Here is a 22,880-nt window from a genome sequence, read left to right on the forward strand (position 1 = left end):
TATCTCATCATCCAGACATTATTTTGATGCTGAGTGGAATTAGTAAAGCTTAGTCTTGAGCTTAACAGTTTCTCAGTTTTAATTTACAACGTAGAAAACACAATTTACAATATAGAAAAGTTATAACCCACATGAACAAAATCTCTTTAGGACTCTGTGATTCTAATATTTGAATATTTGAAAATCACTTGTGTTTAAAATATGTATAGAAAGGTGGTCATAATACCATGCATCAATCTACCCACGTGTTAAGGTCTGTATCATTATCTGATAGTGATCTTCAAAGGGTTTTTGGCATGAGAATGCCATACATGGTGTTGCTTTTCAAGAATAATCTGGAAGTAGAGAACAATAAAGGTTAAAGAAACAGGAGAAGACAGTGGGCAACAGATTACAGGGCTCCTATACAATCCTAGCTGAGGGAAATTGTTGTATGACACTTTTCACAGGGAGTACTGAACAAATGTCTATTCACCCCATATCAGGAACCAATAATGGATCAAAGTAGTAATAACAACAATGTCCAACTTGGTGAAACAGTAAGTTTATTGGTTTTACTTATAGAAACATAAACAACCCAAAGACAGCGACATCATTAAAGTCTACAACAGTATGTATGACAATGCATGAAAACTGCAACCCAGAAGGTCTCTGGATAGCTTGTAGGCATTTTGACACATTGAGGGAATGTCCTCAGCAGTTTTTAATTGTTTATGTATCCCTGGAGAAAGAGGATCTTTGTACGTCTGCTATGTTTCATGGACTTCCTGAACCTTTGAGTTGTTCCGTCTTCTGTCTTAATGTGTTTCCCACTGGTATGGAATGTTCTACATGGAGCAAATAGCTATAGAACAAGCACATATTCCTAAAGAAAGAAAGAGGCTAGAAAAGGCCAAAGAGGCACCCAAACTCTTCTGGACGTGGTTCTTACTAAACTTACTACATGAACATGGACGTTTCTGGAATGTAAGGTATTAACCTTGAGTGGTTTTGACATTTAAGCTTTGCTGCTTATTATAATTAATTTTATATGGCAAATTGACTGGACCATGGAGTGCCTAAATATTTGGTTAAACATTACCTTGGCTATTTTTGTGAAGATTGATTCTGAAAATGATTAATAGTTAAATTGGTAGATTGAATAAAAAGATTATGTTCTGTAATGTGTATGGGCCTCATCCAATCGGCTGAATCCCTGAAATAATTAGCTATTATGAGTGACTAACACTCTCTTGATTAACCCTTACCTGATTTTTTAGTGATCAGGATCAGACACAGCACCCTATGCCTGCTACACAAGTGCTATAGTAGTGAGACACTTCATAGCACCCTGCTTCCCACAGCCTTTCACTCTTTTTCCTATGAAGTCTGCTGGCCTTTAAACTAAAGCTGGAACATAAGCTCTGTAAATGTTGCACTTTCTACCTTCTATGATTGTGTAAGCTATTGTGTTCCTAGGTGTACATATGTACGTGTACATAGTACATGTAAATGTACTATTGCTTCTACTTTTTAAGATAGTAGTTAATCTTAAGAAGAAATTTTCTGATTGAGTTATTTGTCAGAAATCAACTCTTTAATATAGTTAGTCATAAGAGATCCATGATTTTATTTATAATAGTAAAAAGAGCAACAGTAGTACATGGCTGGATCTGGCAGTAGAAAAGCATAGCTCCTATCTATGTTAATCAAACATTTGTATTTTATATATAGTGTAAGTTTACCTGCTTGCTGATAACATGAGTTCCAAGACAGAAACTCCCTCCTCAAAATGCACATTACTTAACCTGAAAGCCATGTTTGCGTGAGAGCAATTCTCTTACCTGTGCAGTGCTATTGTAGAAAATGGAATACATAATTTCTTTGTTCAAATGCTCAATGATAATGAACTTCAAGCCTGAAATGGTGTCTACTGTTAAAGTAAGAGCATCAACTCAGAAGGAACAGACAGTGTAAATTGAAATTGAGATAATATATAGTGATTGATGGAGATGGGGGCATTAACTACTTAAATTCTGATGTATATATTGCCTAAAGTTTATCTAACCATTTGGAAAAATTAACCCTGCATTGCTTGAACAAAAACGATAGCCCCACATTACTAAGGGCATGCTCTTTCAGGACAGATCCAACTCAGATCTTCTGGTTTGTATGTATGATCCAAAGTGCATGGTGGCACCAGAAGTAGAGACTTAGCCTTTTGCCTTTGGGAGGCAACTGAGGGTAACAGTTTTTGAGTTCTGTTGGACAACCTTGAGAATTCAAAAAGCAAAGTTTTATGCCTAGTGTTGGGGTTTTTGTGTCTATGGCTCTTGGAGTGGGGATTTTCATTCTTGAACCACTGCTGTAGTTTGAACATATAGCAATGTTCATGTATTGGAAACTGAGTCACCAGTGTAGTGGAGTTAGGCATAAGCACATCATCGTGGGAATGAGTTATTTATCACAGGTTCTTGGCAAAATCATGAATTTGACCCCCTTCCCAACTGCTCTTTACCTTCCAGATTCCATCATGGGAGCAGGCAATAAGAAGGCTCTTGCCAGGTTGGTCAGATGCCTCAATGGCTAAGAACACTGGCTGCTCCTCCAGGGGTCTTAGATTCAATTTCCAGAAACCACATGGTAGCTTATGACCAGCTATAAAGGGATCTGGTGCCCTCTTCTGGCATACAGGTATTCAATCAGACAGAGAACCTCTACCTTAGAAAAAGAGGGAGTCTTGCCAATGTGGTCCCTTTTCTTTAGTTACTCAGCCTTCAAAATAGTAAGAAAAATACTTTTTACTCTGTATGAACGAACTAGGTGTTTTGTTATAGTATCATACAATTGACAATGACAGTTGTTAAGGAAACCAGCTATCCTATTATGCTCAGTGTTCACTTCTCATTCTCTGCCTTTTAAATTTGCTTTCTTATGTTGAAATCCTGTTCTCATGTGTGGTGCTCTATTCATGAGTTTTGCCTCTAAGAGACAACTGTAGGATATGGTGTTCCATTTCCCCCCTAATGTGCAGGAAAGTACATGGTTGTGGGGTAGGTATCAATAGGAATAATCATACAATGTAACTGAAATCATACTGTACAGGGTCTGATAACATTTTGATGAAATAGTATATAGGACCCACAGAACCATGCAATAGCCCGGCAATGGGATTAAGGTGTTAAATATACTTTAACATGAGGCTCATTTGGCTAAAGAGTAGTCAGGAAATCTAGGGTGCCCCCTCTACCCCATTTGCTCTCAGATCTCTGTGCGGAAAGTGAGAGTACTCCCTGCCATCTTCTTCCTGTAGTCTTCATCAAAAGCCTCACTTTGGGCAACAGTAAAGTAGTTCTTCCAGTCTCCAGGCATTCCTGAAACAAAGTGAAATCTCAGGGATTGCTGCAGGTACGGGGGAGGAGTGATCATTCACCGCTACGACCTGCACCAAGATGAACAGGTACTCAAGCCACCTCTCCAGCTCTACAGCTGTTAGCTAAGTCAGGTAGCATGGGACATCAGTGGAAAATATTAGTAGGCTACAGGACCACAAGACTTATTTGACACCCCAGGATGCCAGTCTTACCTACCTTTCCTCATGAAAGGAGAGATGGAGTGGTCCATGATGCTGGAGGGTAGAGTGGTGTAGTTGGCCATTGGGTTTTGCTTCATTACATCAAAAGAGGTATGATAGATTATTTTATTTAGAACATCCTGTGATATGTCTTTTTCCAGAAATTTTATTATCTTCACAATTTCCCGCTTAGGGTCCTGTATATGGAACAGTTACACAAAATAAATAATTTTGGTCTTCCTTCAGAGATGCTGTCTAGTCAGTATTGACAAACAATATTTGGAAAAGGATGTATCAAGGGGCTGACTGAAATTTATTTTAAGTAGTTTTAGTGCAGGGCACTGACTATCCCAAGTTCAAATTCTGCCTTCCAGGAGATTCACTTGTAACAGGGGGTCAAATGTCCCCAGAGATAGGACCTGAAGCCTTGGGAGGAAAGCTATGCTGTATCCTGGGTACCAGGGATTGTATGGAAATCACAGGAAGCAGTGGCTCTGGTGACTTGTGTGACTAATGTTGGAATAATACAGATAGCAAAGAGAGGTTGTGAGTTATGAGACATCTAATGAGAGAATAAATAAAAGCGTTATTAAGTTGACTCAGACAAGGGTGTAAAGGCTTACAGCTTGCCTCATTCTGATAAAAGATAAGGAATGAAAGCTTCTGGTAAGAACACACTGGACTTCTTAGCTCTGGTATAGATGGGGGATTTGTAACACAACACACCAATCCACAGGCCTGTGAGTATAGGTCTGTACTCTGTTAATTCTGAGATTTGCCAGAAAAAAAAAAAACCCAAACAACTCTACCTCTTTAGGCCAAATTTTAAGCAAGCTTCATTAAATATTAAATACTGACCAAGAGATGGACTTTGGTCAGGACAATTCCCAGGAATTTCCTAGCTGGAATGGCATCAAGCCTTGCGTTTCAGAGCTTTTTAAGTATAAACTAATAGGCCACTTTATTTTCCCATGATGCTATGTTATTTTCTAAGAACTACAATTCCACAGGCAAGTGGGTCTTCCACTCTACTCATTCACACTGAAGCAAGGAGAGAGGTCACTCCAGTGTCCCACTGTGTGTGTCTTTACTACTAGTATTCACATAGACTAGAGTTTAGTTAATGTTGGACTTTAGGGGTGTGGAAGATGAAGAAGCTAATCATTTTGTACTCAGCAACTATGACTGAATAAATCGCTACCGTGCCTTATGAAATAGACAACATGTTTTTTAAGATAATGAAACATGGCTTAGCGGTGTCTGTAAACTTGATTTGACTGTAAAATTTGTTCTGTTTTCTGAGGAAGAAAGATACTGTGAAAACTAGGAGTAGAAAGAAACCAAACCAAAACAAAACTTAGAAGCCAAACAAGTAGTTACAGCTTCTAAAGAAAAATTGAGTTGCGGAGTTTCTAGGGGAAAACTGAATTGCCAAGTGTCATGGATGTGAGAATGTCCTTAAGAGTATTCTGCAACTGTGTGGGACATTCTCCACAGTTGAGTGGAGAGTGGGGTCTGACTTTCACATGAACTCTGGTGCCCCATATTTGACCATGTCCCCTGGATGGGGAGGCCTGGAGGCACTCAGAGGAAGGATAGCAGGCTACCAAGAAGAGACTTGATACCCTATGAGCATACACAGGGGGAGGAAGTCCCCCTCAGTCACAGTCATAGGGGAGGGGAGTAAGGGGAAAAATGGGAGGGAGAGAGAAAAGGGAGGATACACGGGATGGGGTAACAATTGAGATGTAATATGAATAAATTAATAAAATATATTTTAAAAAGTATTCTGCAAGGGTGGGGGCGGGTCCCTGTGGTGTCTGCGCAGTTCAAAAGATGAGGTCCTCATTACATTCTGAGGAGGAGGATTGTGTTCCAGAGCTACACAGAAATGTTCACCCCTAGGAGTGGCCTGATTGGGAGGAAACACTTAATGCAATGTATTAGAAATACCCAAGCTGAGATCATCCAAGATGGCATCGATTTCACACTGTGTCTGATCCGCAGAACAGCAGTGACTGCACAGCCACCTGAGGACCATACTGAGAGCTTCAAACCACAGTGGTGGTATCTCTCAGAAAGAAGGAAATCCTGTCATGTGGATCGTTCCATGCCCTCCCACCACAGGAACATGGAACCACGCTCCAGTGAGCTCCCAGGGACCCCAGGGCACAGCAGCTCAGTGCAATGCTGCCAAGAAGATGGCATTGGAGGACGGGGTGCTGTTCGAGTGGAGCCTCAGCAAGGACTGTACCACTCATACCACAGGCTTCACAGGTCTCCTTTCACAGGCCTTGGGGCTCAGTGAAGAGAACTGGATCATGCAGAGGTGGTTACTAGGGGCAGCTCTGAGGCGGGGCCCATGGTGGATGGAGCATGCCATGGAACCAGAGACTCATTCGGGAGGTGCAAATCAACAGAGCCACAAGTTCCCCAGACAAGAAGCTGAGCTGGGCCAACATCAGTGGTTTCTGCGAGCTACTGAACAAAGACTTTGAGGGCCACCATTTGCCACCTGCTTGATGGCCCACAAGATCCAGTACCCACAGGAGTAGGAGGCCATCCAGGCCTTGTCGGTCAGCAACAATCTAGCAAACTGAACAGGAGCAGGAGAGCTGGCCCTGAGGACATGGAAGCAAGAGAGCTGACCCTAAGGACTTAAGAACAGGAGAGCTGGCCCTGAGGATGCAGGAGCAGGTGAGCCAACCCTGGGGACATGGGAGCTTGAGAGCTGGCCCTGCCTTGAGGACACAGGAGCTGGAGTGCTGGCCCTGCCCTGACGATATGAAAGTGGTTATCCAGCCCTTCTCTGATGGCATGGGAGCGCATTAGCCAGCCCTGCCCTAAGAACATGGTAGCAGGAGAGCTGGCCCTGCCATGATAACAGCTGGCCCTGCCACGATGACACAAGAGCAGGAGAGCGGGTCCTGCCCTGAGGACATGGGAGTGGGTGAGCCAGCCTTGCCCTGACGACTCAGGAGCGGGTGAACTGGCCCTGCCCTGCAGACATGGGAGCAGGAGAGCAGACCCTGCCCTGAGGACATGGGAGCAGGAGAGCCAGCACTGCCATGATAACAGCTGGCCCTGCCATGATGAGACTGGAGTGGGAGAGCAGGTCCTGCCCTGAGGACATGGGAGCAGGAGAGCTGGCCCTGCCATGATGACATAGGAGTGAGAGAGTGGTCCCTTCCCTGAGGAAAAGGGAGCTGGCCCTGATCCAGGGCTCTGAGTGGAACTCACCCCAACATCTACCCCATGTATGATCTGCTGGAACACATGAAGGGATTTGCAGATTCAAAGATTAAGAATTTCCTTGGCACACCAACAATGGGATATCTGACAGTGTAGGACTCAAACCAGACCCCATGACTCATAGCAATGAATATTTGAACGTAAACGTATGTGGACAAAAAGCTATTCTGCATAATACACAACAGCTTCTATGACAAGAATTTTTTTGTTTTCCTGTTTGTTTTATTTTACTTGGGGGAGGAGAGGGACTTGGGTGCATGATGTGTAAATCATAGAAATTCAATAACAGTAAAAAAAGTATTCTGCATGCAATCTTACATCCCAGAGTGTCACTGAGCTATTTGAATATGAGACTGTGGAAAAACGCAATGGAGATGACTCTGTCCTCACCTCTTTCATGTCTTCATAGAAGAGGTACAGAATACGATGTTGGTCTTTCACATCCCACCATCCCTTTACATGGTCATACCAGGAGCCCCACAGCACTGAGGAGGAAAGAGAGGGTGTCACTGTCACCTTAAAATGTATCAAGTAAGGATGGCTGTGTCAAATAAGAGAGGGAAATTAATAAATACAAACAAAATGCAAAGTTTCTGAATAGAATTCTAACTTTCATAAGATAGATTAGATAGACTCACACACACACACACACACACACACACACACACACACGAGAATTTGTCAGTTCAGTCCTCTTCCCCAAGTCTTACCAGATGTAGAACTCCTTCTCTTCCCACCCAACTTTGTGTCTTTTTATTCCCATCAAGGATAATTTGTACTCCCCAAATGTTCTTGGATATAGTGTCTTCCACTGGAGTATAGAGAAAACTGATTCATTATCTTCCAGCCAGTAGCTCATTTGTTAGGTGAGGAATTTTATACTCAACTCCTCTCTTAATGTTAAGATTTGGTATGGGTTGGGCTTTCACTGCGCTTATGAATACTCTCTGAATTGTAATATATGTACAGACCCTTTAGTGTGGCCAGAAGTTAGTTTCCTTGTAATCATTCAGTGTTCCTGGCTCTTAGATGCTTTTGATCCCTCTTCCTTTTGTAAGAGTTTTGAGGGAGATGACAAGGTACATTCTTAATTCCTGGTTCCTTATTCCCATCATTTAACTTTCTCTGATGTGCAGGATTGTTTTATGATTGAGTTCAAAACCTTTTTCTTGCCTCATCCATGGCACGTGGGCAATTATAATAATTATATATAATATTATTTTAATGTAATATATTATCTCCTAGCAGGATGATTTTGAAAAAAACTTGAGGAAATATCTTACTACCAGGTGTATAGACAACTTGGCTCTCTGAGATGGAGAGTGGTAAGATGTATGCTGGGCATTTTTTTTTTTTTTTGAGACAGGGTTTCTCTGTGTAGCCTTGGCTATCCTAGACTCACTTCATAGATTGGGCTGGCCTTGAATTTGCAGAGATCTGCCTGCCTCTGTCTCCTGAGTGTTGGGATTAAAGGTGTGGGCTGCTTCACCTGACACTGATCATCTTTTACTGGCTCTGTCAACCATGCCCCAAAAGTGGAACTTAGCTTATGGTTGGACTTCATTCAAAGAGGCATTGGAAGTTTTTTTGAGGATGGTGCATCTATTTCCTTAGTGTACTTTCTGTTGGTCACTATGGTTGACTGCTGCTACTGTCAAAGCTCTCAGTTACTAGTAAGGGTCCCTCTGATAGCTACAGGGGCTAGTGTACCCAAGAAACCCCAAGATTCCTTGCTGACACTCAAAAATTCTGCTCACATCTGTCAATCAGCTCTTTGCTAAAGTTGTTATAAATAACCTTGACAGAGTTTACCATCTACTTCCTTGAATGACCTTAGGGGATGCAAATATCTACTGAAAATCTTGTCTGTTGTCATCAAATGGGATAGGAAATAGGATGGCTCCATTTTTTTTACTCACCTTTTCCATCTTTGAATGTTTCAATGTATTCTTCCAGGGTACCTGGGTCAGGCAGCATTTTATTCATTCTTGAGAAATGATAGTAGGATACCAGGCAATCCTTGGCATTTCTGGCCACATAGATAATCTAGATTTGTCAAGTAAAGGGAATAGGAAAGAGAGAGGAAACAAGAGAGAAAATTACCCTTATTCAGTATGGATACTCATGTTCTTTGAAACATTTGTATACAACAGGTTAACATGTTGGAGGAATTGGGTATGTATGTGTTCTTATCATCAACATGACTATCTTTTATAATTTGCTCACAAACCATTCCAATTTATAGCTATAGTCTTTTCTTAAAGGATTTATTTATTATATATACAGTGCTTTGCCTGAATGTACACCTGCATACCAGAAGGGGGCACCAGATTCCATTACAGATAGTTGTGAGCCTCCATGTGATTGCTGGGAATTGAACTCAGGACCTTTGGAAGAGTAACCAGTGCTATTAACTTCTGAGCCATCTCTCCAGCCCTATAGCTGTAGTCTTAACATTATTACTATTTATATTCCTTTTTAATCTTAAAGGTGTTGTGGTTTGTGAGATAAACGGTACTGTTCCCCTAAACTAACTTGGAGAGTAAGGAAGCTACCTGTGCAGCCTTACTTAAGTCATACTGCTGCAAGAAAATTCTGCAGGCTGGGCACCTTATACACAACAGAAATTAATGTCTCACGGTTCCAGAGGCTGAAGAATGTAAAATAAAGGGATCATTGTCTGCAGTAAGGCCTGCTTCCTCACAGATCTTACGTAAGCGTCCCCACATTATTCACAGGGCCTCACATTCACAACATGATCACTAAAGACCTACCTCCTAATCTCATCAACATATGAGTTAGAATTTCAAGATAAGAATTTTGAGAACAGAACATTGAGGCCATGGACTATGGTGTTTCTCACCACAGGAAAGGCCTCTCTAGTTTTTGCTTAACAAAGAACCTAAATAGGATACAGCGTGGGAGAAGCCCAGGCTGCGAGCTACCCACTTCTTATCTATAAGATGAATGCCAACCTTACATACGAATTTGTTTCTTTGCTTTTCATTCTCTTGTGACAGTGTTAAGTCCCCCTTGGAGAGACTCATGAGGCTATCTTTGTGTAAAGAAGACAATGGTGTAATCTGACAAAGGGAGGTAACCCCTTGTCTTCTTGTCTTTCCCCTTTCTTTCCTTATTACCTGACTCTATTTCTAGTGTGTGGCTGTATATGTTTTCACCAGTGTTAGTGGAGAGAGAGACTGCTACGGACAGAGATGAGTAGCATACCCCCCAAATGGCCAGATGTAGACTTGATCTCCAGGGTAGTGCTACAAGGAGGTACTGTGGCCATTTCAGAGACAGGGCTCGAAGGGAGATCCACAGAGGATTTGGGCTGTACAGTCCAAAGATACTGTGGACCTCTCCTTTCCTCTCCCTCTTTCTTTCCGACCTTCCCCTGTCTTTTATTTGTACTTTGAGATTCAACCTCTCACTTTGGACTCCATTTCTACAGCATATGCTACTCTTACTCGAGGCTCAATCAATAGGCTGCCTAATCTTAAAATTGAACCTCCAGAAAAATAGACCTTTCCTTACCTCATCAGTACCTTGTGCCAGGCATTTTGCTGTATGTAATACTGCAAAGCGTCTTGTCTGATAGGAGCATACTGGTGTTTTCTTAAGCACGTTTGTCTGTTGCCTCAATCATCAGTTTTCTGTCTGATGAATTACCAGGGTGTGTGTTTTCCAACTGCATTTCTTGCCAGTACACTCAGTCCTGCTTTACTGTTTCTCTACTCCCATTCTTGACACCACATTTCTATCCAATGTTTATGAAAGAACTTAGGAACCCCAGAAGTGTGATGTACTACATTTATCATATATATATATATATATATGAGAAATATTTTTTTCAGGGCCTCCTGTATTCCAGACAAAGCTTCCTGATTTAATCATCAGCCCTTGTTTTATATAATGTTTGTGTGTTGGGTATTGTATCCACCATCTGAGAGACTCGATACGAGAGAAAGCCTAGGCACAGGGCATATAACGCAAGGGAGCTTACAATATGGGGTCCAAAGTCAAATATAATTTATAAGAGCATGATGACGTATGTCAGCTTCTAGCTGGTTCTGTAACAAATTACTGTACATGTAGTGGGTGATAAAAATCATATGTATTATCTTGGATGTCTGGAGGCCATGTTTGATTGGCCAAAAGTAAAGCTGTCATCAGAGTTGTTTCCTTTTGTTGACTCTAGGGGAAAAGCATTTTCTTATCATTCTAGCATTGAAAATTACCTGTATTTCTTATCTGCTGACCCTTTATTAGGATCACTTTTTCTTCTTACTTTGGTTGCTATATTTGCTGTTCCTACTTGCTTCTTTTATATATGCTTCTATGGTAAAAATCTAGGGCCCAGACAATTTACGTTCTTCATTACATCCTTAATCGCACCTGCAAGGCCCATTTGGCAATAGCAACGTTCCCAAGTTCTGTTGCCTAGATACAGTAGCTTGGAGTAGCCATAGTTATACCTGCAATGCCATCATGAAATGAAGAGTTAAGACAAAGATATTAGAAGTCATTTACTATTCACATCTAAGTGGATAAAGAAAGGGGCTGCCATCAAGGAAGCTTTCAGTATGTATCAGACTGATTTTACAAAGAGTGTTAGTGTTATGAAGTTGGGTCTACAAGGTCAGATAGCCTTGGCTGACTAATTACCATGTTCTGGACAAGGCCATATATAAAAAAAAGATACTATTGGCTAAGGAGTTGGCTCAGTAGAAATCTGAGGCAGGTAAGGCTCTCTGATCATTGGATTTAGCAAGATTCTTAAAAGCTTTGTTGAATATTGCCTGGTGCTACAGTACAACCTATGTTTTCAGAATCCTTCTGGCCTTTTCTTTGTAGGGTCCCAACAATTCCCAGATGCATTGTCTTGTTTCACTTTTCCCATGCAGATTTTCCCAGATAGACTGCTCTTTCATTTATATCTTTTTGTCCCCTACTTCATAGGGGTTCCAAACTAAAATTCTACCTTCAACCAGAACCCCCCTGTTTTGTATAATTGATTTTTCTCACTTAGCACAGGTTAGTGGGCAGATGATCAGAGTCCTCTATGAACACTTCAGATGGTACCCAGCAATAATATTCTGAAGGGAAGGTGGGTGTAAAAGTAAATCCATAGGTTTTGGGGTAATGCCATCACCTGTCCTATAGTTTCGACTGGTTGTTTCTGGTTTGTTTGTTTGTTTGTTTCTGTTTTCAATGAATGAAATTGAGGTGGTCTTACCTTTGAGTTTTCTTTCCAGAAGGAAGGTGGCACCATCTGGACGGGCAGATGAGTCTTCAAGGTTCTAGGGGAAGGCATTTTGTTAGCCAGATCCAGACCTAGGAAGTAAGATCACACTGTTTAGCTAGATTTTTCTCCCCAGCTATGTGGATCCAATGTTGTGTTAAACATTAGAAATTGTATTGGGCAAATGATTGACTATAGTCTTACATATATAAGATTTATTGGGGCTGGAAAGATGGCTCAGAGGTTAAAAGCACTGACTGCTTTTCCAGAGGTCCTGAATTCAATTCCCAGCAACCACATGGTGGCTCACAAACATCTGTAATGAGATCTGGTGCCCTCTTCTGGCCTGCAGGCACACATGCAAGCAGAACACTGTAAACATAATAAATGAATAAATCTTAAAAAAAAAAAAAAAAGATTTATGTCTCCCTTCCTTTTCAGGGCAGCTTTCCAGTTAATTCTAGAAGGTCCTACACAATGACAGATGGAACTACACCATCCGTCTACTTAGGTATACATACCTCTTGCCCTTTACCTAAACTTTAGATTCCATGTCAGGATCCTGAAGGTGGACTGGGGTAGTCACTAGAACTTCTTATTTATTTTTTAGTGGGCATTGAACTATAGTTATGCCATCCTGTGAAAGTAGCCTAAGAATACTTTAAGTGCTAAAGCTACATTGAGTAAACTGGTCTATGGACCAGCCATAAAGTCCTATACAGTGTGTTCCTGACCTCAAAGCTATAAGAAATGCCTGAGCTCTAAACTGCTGTCCCTCCACTTCTGTAAACAATGCTTCCTTGCCATATACATAACAATTGCAGTTTTTGCCTTTGAAAACTCAAACGTGTTGGGGTTTGTGGCTGCTTCTTGCCACTCTGTCTGGGTTAGCCCTGCTGGTAGTAAGTAAAGGCACCATATAATTTGACCTAATCAGACCTCTCAGGTTTTTGTTTTTGTTTTTTAATTTCAAAGCCCATAACATTTGGAAATACCACTAAAATCCCTGAGGAAAAGATCCCTGGTCCTTAAGGTGGGTGACTTCTAGTTAAGAATAAGAGCTGTTAGTCCTAGGGAGGCCACTGAGAGAATGTCCCTCAGCTCCAGGAATTGATTACCCCACCTACGAACTTGTCCCCCTTCACTGAGCATGTTACATAGGCATGGCACTTCAGACGCTTGCACACCATGAGCTATCTGCCTTGTGTTGACCTAGGCTGCTTTCAGACTGCTTTCTGGTACCATTTGAAAGTACATTTTAGAACGAAGACTATAGAAATGATCTTCCTCTGGGATGAAAACCGGTGCTGCCCAATGATTACAGTCCCCTGCACCCAAGTTGGGGGAACTTACCTGAGTTAAGGGGTGGAGGCAAAGTCCACTCAAGGAAAGGGTGGCGGTCATAGGTGTTGGCCCGCTGGCACTTTTGCACATCCCCATTGTTTTGGATCATGTCTACAATTTCCTGTGTCCAGGTGGTACCTAGAAGCATCAGTTATGTTCAGTTCTGCCAACTTATGGCACAATTCAATCCTTTTTTAATCAATTGCATATATACACAGCTGCACTCAGATTTGCTGGGTTCTAGATATAACTGACTCACCCGTTACATTCTCTGAATGTTGTGTGAGTGTGTGTGTGGCGTTGGGTCATGTGCTGCTTGCCACCGTGTGCTTGTAGTGTATACTTTCTTATGGCCTCTCTGTGTTCTTAACTCCCTGGCATTCAGTAAAGTAAGTTGTCCTCCATAAATGGAGTTTGAGTGAATAAATATGGGGCCAGGCAAATGTGGATTGAATCAGAGTGCAATTGCTCCTAATAAGCTGATGTTCCTTTTGGAGGAGACATAACAGAGACTCCTTCTTGCCTGCTCACTCTTCTTTCAAATTAAGAGATACTTCCATTTTCAAGGTTACAGATTTTAGTCTTTCTTGCACCAAGATACAGTAACTACTTTTAGTGTGACTGTTATTAAGAGATACATCCAACACACTAGGCATACACATAGCCAAAAGATAGCATTGCCACAGCAAGACTGGAGAGGGGACAATGTGCTGGAGGAGTGCACAGGAGGGTTGCTTACTTATTGCTGAAAGGCCAGAGAGATGCAATTGGGTAGAAATATGGCAGTTTGGCCATAAAGAGTGGAAGTAAGAATAGAATGTCACCTGCCCTAAGAATTAAATATGGTCTGGAGGAGACCAGGGCAGGTTTCTCACACCTGGGAGTGTATGTAGGGTTAGAGATGCTGAAAGAAATACTGCAGTAAAGCCAGAGACAGAGGGGGAGAGAGAGGAGAGAGAAGAGAAAGGAAGAGGGAGACGGGGGAGAAGGAGAGAGACAGACCATTGTCCAGATAGCCTTGCAGATAACTTCATGATTTTCATGTGGGCACATCCAAAATTTCTGTTCTAAGAAAAAGTGCATGTTTAAGTTCAGTATGGGGAAGCCACATGTCCAGTGAAAGCCAGACAGAGAGCCTATAGCACCCAGAGGCTATGTTTAGAAACTTCTAAACTAGATATTAACCCAGTGAGTAACAGGAGTGGAGATGCCAACCAATATGGAGCACTTTAAGGGCCCTTTCCCAAAATTTAGCTACATTTTGATGTCAAAAGTCCCTGTTACTAAATCAAATGTCCAAACTCTTAATCCCATCACATTGTGTGGGGTGATAAAAACAAATGATATGGGGGAGGGAAAGCCCCCACTAGTTATTCACCAATGTTTTCCTGGTGGGGGGGGGGAGGAGAAACAAATTGGCAGATTTCTCCATGCTTATCTTAGGTTCCGGAGTTTTCTTCCCTGAGCAGGCCCCTGGCATGCTTTGTCTTTCTGATCCTTTCTCCATAGAGCCAGCTTTATTCCCTAGGATTCTAATAAAACTTTTCTGTTTAACCACAATAGATGTGCAAGGGCTCTTAGCAGTACTTATGGGCTGCAAGTGCCCAAGTCCTTGCCAATCTAGGCCATTAGAAAGAGCAGGTTAGGTGCTGGAGAGGTGTATAGAGAAAGGAGGCCTGGGGGCAAAATTTACCTAAGAATTTCCATCTTATTTCCCAGAGTAGGTGCTTTGTCATGTTTGTGTCAACACTTTGTAATTTCCCTCTGTCTTTGGGGGCATGTGATGGTTGAGCCATCTCTTTCCTTCAAGAGCTTAATGAAAGGAGGATGCTGTAGCCTGGGGCATTGACACTTAGAAGTTGGGCTGGTTGTTTAGTTTTGTTTCCCGGGACTTGCCCAGATAAAGCCCCACACATCCTTTTCCAGTCAAGATGTCCACTTCAGGAAGCATTTGCTCCGTGTATATGGTTTTTTTCTGGGACCATTCCTTGCACCCACCTGCCTTTGCATAGGTTGCAATGAGGAGGTCATCCGGCTTTGCTTGGAAGTTCCAGATTTTGTCCCAGTTATCACTCATCATCTTGGACATGAGGATGCCATTCACTTCTTTGGTCTCAGGCTTGAGGTGTTGCTCGTCAAGGTGGAGGTCTTTCATTTTTTCTAAGGACATCTTAGAATGGGGACTTGACAGATGCTGTAAGAATGTGAACTTATGTTAATTTCAATACTTAAGCTTAACCATGAAAGCAATCTGTCAAGTGGTCAGAAGAGTTACTGACATCTTTTGTGTTCATTGAGCAAGAAAAGTAAAATTGTAGGCATATGGAGCATTTGGAGTAACTTGGTTTAAAGAAACAATCATCTCTGAGGGGACAGCTACCAGGAGGAAGACAACTATGGAGGAATCTGTCAGTGTGTGTTGGCTACTTGGAAGCAGCCAGTCTGAGGCCATAGAAACAGGCAAAGACATGGTTTGTGCCATAGCTCGTGGCTTCCTGTGAGTTTCAGGGAACATGAAATGGAATAGATGCAAATAATTGCCAAAGTAGGTGGAGGTGGGATCATTAAATAGTTCATAGTGTACAGACATGAGTGCATGAACTATCTTGTTACATTCCCTTTCTATGGAACTGTGTTCATTGAAGGGCCATGGCATTGCAGTCTGGCTGACAGAAGTCTTTCTGAAATCTGTAGTGATAAGTGTTTTAGCAGTGGTAGGGCTCAGCTGAAGAGCAACCACCACCTAAAACTATCTAATCTTTCTTGGGGAACAAACCCAATGGTGTTGGAGCAATCTACCCTCACATATATTGAATGAACTGCTGTGAATGTGTGCCCCTGTATTTCAGTTGTGCCAGGTGCTGGCAGCTATAGGAATTGTACTGGCAGGGTGTGCAGTATTGTAATTTCTGTAGCTCCACAAGACCTGCTTCCTATATGTAAATGTTTGTTGCTTCTTCACCTTCCCCAAAAGATGTAAACAGTGATCAATAATTCTCTAAAATGGACATATTCAAATCAAGCTGCCCTTAGAGAGGTCATCTAGCTCTCAATCTGGCCAAAGGCAGCAAAGGTTCATATTTTCACCCACACTTTGCAGTGTTCCGCATGAGTTTAAGATAGTAATGGTAATGGTCACTCTGTTTATAAGAGGTAGATGTTCTCTGAGAACTCTGCTGTAATTTATAGCACACAGAGTGATCCGGCAGCAAAGGCTAGAGCATGCTGTGCTTTTGTATGGCTACAAAAGGCATACTGATTAGTTCAGAGGGAGTAAGCTGTAGAATGTTTCTCACTATGCTCTTAAGCCTTTTTTGTGTGCAAAAGGAGAGAGCTTTAGTCGAATAAAGAGCTGGAGGCTGGTGCTTGGAGGGGAATTGGAGCAGAGCAGTGAGGGAGAGCAAGATCAAAAAGAGCCAGTGGGTAGGGGTAGAGATGCAGTGGCAAGTGAGTTGGGTTGAGCCTAGATGGCTAGCCGAGGGACTGCCCCCAGGAAAAAGGCTAACAGATGTCTCCAGGCCTTTATCATTAACCTCCAAGCAGGATCACAAAAGTGTCCATAATAGAATGGCTTGAGACATATTTCTGTGATGAACAACTTTGTTTTGATTTCTTGAAATCTTAGAATTAAATTTGCATCAATTTATGTGTACGTTATATAACTGTAGATATTCCAAGCTCTTGGAGGCTGAAGGAAGAGGACTTTGAATTTGAGGGCAGTCTGGACTACATAGACACACACACTCACACCCTCCTTATATAAAATTATAGAACTGTAACATGTCAGCCATAGCATTTCTGATTTTGTTCTAAGTTCATAAGAATGATATTGGCATGTTTAGCAAATGCTTATGTGGCTAAGGGTTTGATACACAGAAAAATCTAACAGGTGAAACTTGCAGCCAGAGTTTAATGTATTAGTGAGGAAGTTTGTATGTGGATTCAGTTTTATCAGGTATGTAAATGAGAAATTGAAGTTACCATACTGATAAACTTAGCTTACAAGATTTCAGATGATTTTTGATGTAGGATAGTTATCTGCAGAATGAGGGTTCACACTGTCACCCATAGTTCTCAATGTTGCATATGAGTTTATCAAAGTAATGGTAATAGTCACACCATTTATAAGAGAAGTATGTTCTCTGAAAACTCTTCTGTCATTTATAGCACACAAAGGGACCCAGCAGCACAGGCGAGAGCATGCTGTACTGTAGCCTGACAGCTGTTTCCTGTCATAGTGCAGTTGTGTGGTTCTACACTGAGATATCTAGCCTTCCTCTTCCTCCTGGTGAAGTTTATTGCCTTGCTTTCCATTCCTAATACTAGCATACAGGTGGTCCCACTAGCCTGATTTCAGGGGCCTGGCAACATCTAATGTCATCACCTATGGCTGCCACCAGTAAAAAGTGCATGCCAGCCACCCCATGCTCTCTTACTCCTCTTTCTCTTATTCTCTTGGTTTGTCTCTGTCTCTCTTTATTTCTCTCTGTCATGGGCTTCCTTACCTTTCCTCCCCCTTTCCCCTTTCCCGCAATAAATCTCCTTTATCCAGGTCTGTTGCATGGCATCTTAATCTTAACATCCAAGGCCAGGCATTTAGTTGTTTATAGGCAGCTACAGGTATGTCTGGGAATGTGGGAGGGATAGTGCCCTGGTTCCTGCATCAGTGGGCTCGGCTGGGCCGGCTGTTCTGGACTCAGCAGCATTTTGTGACTTGAGAAGGTCCATTTAAGGTATCGTCTATTTGAGGCTTCCAAACTAGAAAGGGCTCTGGGATAAAGAAAGCACACATGGCAGCTATCTTTTAAGAACATGTTCTCTCCTGTTTGAGGACCCTTCTGTTTGAGGTTGCAGTCCTCACAGTCCGGATAGCCTTTCTGAGCTTGGTGATTGATGGAGGACTCCCTCTCTCCAGAAGGACCTCCTACACTTTTCTTGACCTCATCTGGAGAGCACTTTAAGGCACAGATGTCCCTGACCACATCTGATATATGGCCTTTGCCGTAGTTCCCTTCTAGCTCTCCTCTTCCTGCGCCTATAGGATAATCAGGTACTGTGTTCCAAATCATATGATAGGAGAGTGATGCCAAACGCAAATCAGGCATCTTTGGAATTCCTGGTTCTAACCATATAGGTATGCCTATCTAGGAGCCCCCACCCACTCCCCAAGGACTATAAATTATTTTTTCACCCCAAATAAAGTTGGACTATCTTGCTGAAATAGTTCCCAGAAGTCATTTCCACTGTGCTCTGAGTCTTTTGAGCCCTGCCCCTCACCTTCTGCTCCTCCTGCCCTCGTGGGCTGTTGACCAACAGTTCCCCTCCCAAAGAACTGGAGGCCCGCACTCCCCTTCCATTCTGGAGTGACCAACATACTGGTAATGTGTTGAGATTTTTCCAGGAATTTATTTCACGAAGGTCAGGAGGGCTGCAGGTAACTCTTGAAGCAGGTCAAGGTAAGAATGTTTTCTGAAATTTTGCTTTTATCTCCAAAGACTAAATGGAAAATGACACTCTGTGAAGTAACAGTAAGACATGTGGAAAACCTCAACACCCACTAACAAATACAAGAACCCTGTGTGAAAGTGGGCCATACTAGGTGATTTCTACTATGTGGTTTTATCAAGAAAGTGAAACTATGGAGACACTGGAGGCCAATGGGATCTCCAGCTCAGCAGGAAGATAAATAGAGCATGGGGGAGTGGAAATGGCTGCATGAAAGTATGATAGCGAATGCTCGTCTTTATACAAACTTCGTAAGGTGTGTTGTGTGAAGAGCCACCCAGGCATAGAGGGATATACTTGTATCATTCCAGAACTGAGATGGAAGGAAGATCAAGGTTACCCTCAGCTACATAGTGAGTTTGAGGACAGCCACGGGGGAGGGGGTGATGGGGAGGGAGGGAGGGAGGGAGAGAGAGAGACAGAGAGAGAGAGACAGAGAGAGAGAGAGAGAGAGAGAGAGAGACAGACAGACAGACAGACAGACAGACAGACAGAGATATAGATCACACCAGAAAAACCAAAAGAAGACAAGCACACAAGCACACTATCACCACCAACACCACAATTAAAAGGAACTATCATTGATCACTAATGTCCATCAACATCAGTGGTCTCAATTTTCCAGTATTCCAATACAAAGACACAGGCTAACAGAATGGCTTGTGTAAACAGTATCCAACATTCTGCTACATACAAGAAACACCTCAGCAACAAGAATAGACATTACCTCAGAGTACAGGGATGGAAAAAAATTTTCCAAGCAAATAGACCCAAGAAACAAGCTGCAGTAGCCATTGTAGTATCTAATAAAATAGAAGCATGGGAAGGACACTTCGTATTCATCAAGGGAAAAATGCACCAAAAAGACATCTAAATCCTGAACATCTAAGCCCCAAATACACACACTCATGAATGGACAGATCATCAAAACAAACTAATTAGAGAAATAATGACACTAACAGAGGTCATGAATTAAATGGTCCTAATAGATGTCTACAGAACTTTTCACCCATACACAAAATAATATACTTACTTCTCCACACTGTACAGAACATTCTCCAAAATCAACCATATAGTTGGTCACAAAGAAAAACTTCAACTGATATAAGAAAATTGAAGTAACCCATTGTTATTTAACTTGCCACATAGACCTCAGCAACAACAGAAATAATGAAGAGCCTGTACACACATGGAAACAGAACAACTCCCTGCTCAATGACAATGGGCCAAGGAAGAAAGAAATGAAAGACTTTCTAAAATTCAAAGAAAATGAAGACACAATAATACCCATACTGATGACACACCATGAAAGCAGTGCATTCATAAAGAAATTGGAGAGATCCCATACTAGAAACTTGACAGCTCACCTGAAAGCTTTAGAAAGAAAAGAGGGAAACACAGCCTAGAGGAACAGATGGCAGGAAATAATTAAACTCAAGACAAATCAATAAATAAGTGAAAAGAATAATCCAAAGAATCAATGAAAATGAGAGCTGGTTCTTTGAGAGTATCAAGAAGATTGACAAACCTCTAGCCAACCTAACTGAAAGGCAGAGAGACAGTACCCAACATTAACAAAATCAGAAATGAAAAGAGGGGCACAGCAGACACTGAGGAAATCCAAAGAATCATTAGGTCTTACTTCAAAAGCCTGTATTCACCAAAATTGGAAAGTCTAAAAGAAATGGATGGATTTTTGATAGATTTTATCTACCAAAGTTAAATCAAGATCAGGTAAACAATTTAAACAGTCCTATATTCCGTAGGGAAATTGAAGTAGTCAACAAAAGTCTGTCAACCAAAAATATACCAGCACTAGATAGTTTTAGTGAAGAATTCTGCCAGACTTTCAAAGAAGAGCTAATACCAATATTCCTTAAACTGCTCCACAAAATAGAAGCTGAAGGAATATTGCCAAACTCATTCTATGATGCCACAGTCACCCTGATACCCAAACGATACAAAGACTCAACAAAGAAAGAGAATTTCTGACCAATTTCTCTTATGAACATTGATGCAAAAATACTTCATAAAATACTATTAACCTGAATACAAGAACACATCAAATTCATCATCCACCATGATCAAATAGGTTTCATCCCACAGATGCAGGGATGTTTCAACATATGAAAACCCATCAATGTAATCTACCACATAACAAACTGAAAGAAAGCAATCACATGATCATCTCATTAGATGCAGAAAAAGCCCTTGACAAAATCCAACACCCCTTTATGATAAAAGTCTTGGAGAGACCAGAGATACAAGGCACTTACCTAAACATCGTAAAAGCTACATACATCAAGCCAAAGCTAACATCAAATTAAATGGAGAGAAACTCAAAGCAATTCCACTAGAATTAGGAACAAAACAAGGTGGCCCACTCGCTCCCTGTCTCTTCAACACAGTACTAATTAGTTCCATCTAGAGCAATAAAACAGCTAAAGGAGATCAAAAGGATAAAATTCAGAAAGGAAGAAGTCAAACTATTGCTATTTGCAGATGATGTGATTGTATACATAAGCAGCCCCAAAAATTCCACCAGAGAACTCCTACAGCTAAAAAATCCCTTCAGGAAAGTAGCTGGAAAAAAAGATTAATTAAAAAAAAATCAGTAGCCCTACTGTACACAAACAACAAAGAAGCTGAGAAAAAAATTAAGGAAACCACACCATTCATAATAGCCACAAATAATAAAACTATCTTGATGTAACTCTAACCAAGTGAGTCAAAGACCTATATGACAAGAATTTTAAGGCTCTGGAAAAAGAAACTGAAGAAGATATCAGAAGATGGAAAGATCACCCATGCTCATGGACTGGTAGGATTAATATAGTGAAAATGGTCATCTTGCCAAAAGCAGTCTAAAGATTCAATGCAATTCCCAACACAATTTTTTAAAGACATTGAAAACAATTCTCAACTTCATAGGGAAAAACAAAACATCCGGAATAGCTAAAACAATTACATACAATAAAAGAAATTCTGGAGACATCTCCATCCTTGACTTCAAGTTATATTATAGATCACTAGTAATAAAAACTCCATGGTATTGCCATAGAAATAGACTGATTGATCATTGGAATCAAATCAAAGACCCAGAAATAAACTCACACACTTACCTACACTTGATTTTTGACAAAGGAGCCAAAACCATACAATGAAAAAAGACAGTACTTTCAACAAATGGTGCAGTTCTAACTGGATGTCTACATGTAGAAAAATACAAATAGATCCATATTTGTCACCCTGAAGAAAACTGAAGTCCAAGTAGATGAAAGACCTCAACATAAGACCAGATACACTAAATCTATTAGAAGAGTAAGTAGGGAAAGGCCAGAACCCGTTGGCACAGGAGACAACTTCCTGAACAGAAAACCAACAGCTTAAGGCCCTAAGGTCAATAATTAATAAATGGGATGTCATAAAACTGAAAAGCTTCTGTAAGCCAAAGGACACTGTCACTGTAATGAAAGAGCAATCTACAGATTGGGAAAGGATCTTCTTCAGTCCTACATCCAATAAAGGACTAATATCCAATGTATATAAAGAACTCAAAATATTAAACACTAACAAACAAAATAACTCAATTAAAAAATTTACACAGAGCTGAACAGAATTTTCAACAAATGAAATCTCAAATGGCTGAAAAAGACGTAAAGAAATCCTCAATATCCCTACTTACGAGGGAAATTCAAATCAAGCAGATTCTGAGATTCCATCTTATACCTGTCAGAATGGCTAAGATCAAAAACTCAAGAGAAATAACATGCTGGTGAGGCTATGCAGAAAAGACAATGTTCCTCCATTGCTGGTGGCAGTGCAAACTTGTACAAATTACAAACTTGGAAATGCATCTGGCACTTTCTCAGAAAATTGGTAGTAGCTCTACTTCAAGACCCAGCTATACCACTCCAGGGTATAAACCCAAAAGATGCTCCACCATATAAGGGCACTTGCTCAACTATGTTCATAGTAGTT

The 22,880-nt window shown here is 41.3% G+C and overlaps 1 protein-coding gene across 1 annotated transcript; it reads right to left on the reverse strand.

The window, feature by feature from the left end:
- Window positions 1–2,601: 2,601 nt before the first annotated feature.
- On the reverse strand, window positions 2,602–15,564 carry LOC127195176 (sulfotransferase 1C1). Its single transcript, XM_051152593.1, has 7 exons — window positions 15,393–15,564; window positions 13,404–13,532; window positions 12,045–12,142; window positions 8,725–8,851; window positions 7,196–7,290; window positions 3,570–3,750; window positions 2,602–3,353 (listed from the first exon to the last, which is right to left on the reverse strand). Exons 1-7 carry the CDS (start codon window positions 15,562–15,564, stop codon window positions 3,241–3,243), a joined length of 915 nt encoding a protein of 304 aa, XP_051008550.1. The 3' UTR covers window positions 2,602–3,240.
- Between the last annotated feature and the right edge of the window lie 7,316 nt (window positions 15,565–22,880).

This window comes from Acomys russatus, chromosome 11 (assembly GCF_903995435.1).
Source record: "Acomys russatus chromosome 11, mAcoRus1.1, whole genome shotgun sequence".
NCBI classification, from domain to species: Eukaryota; Metazoa; Chordata; class Mammalia; order Rodentia; family Muridae; genus Acomys; species Acomys russatus.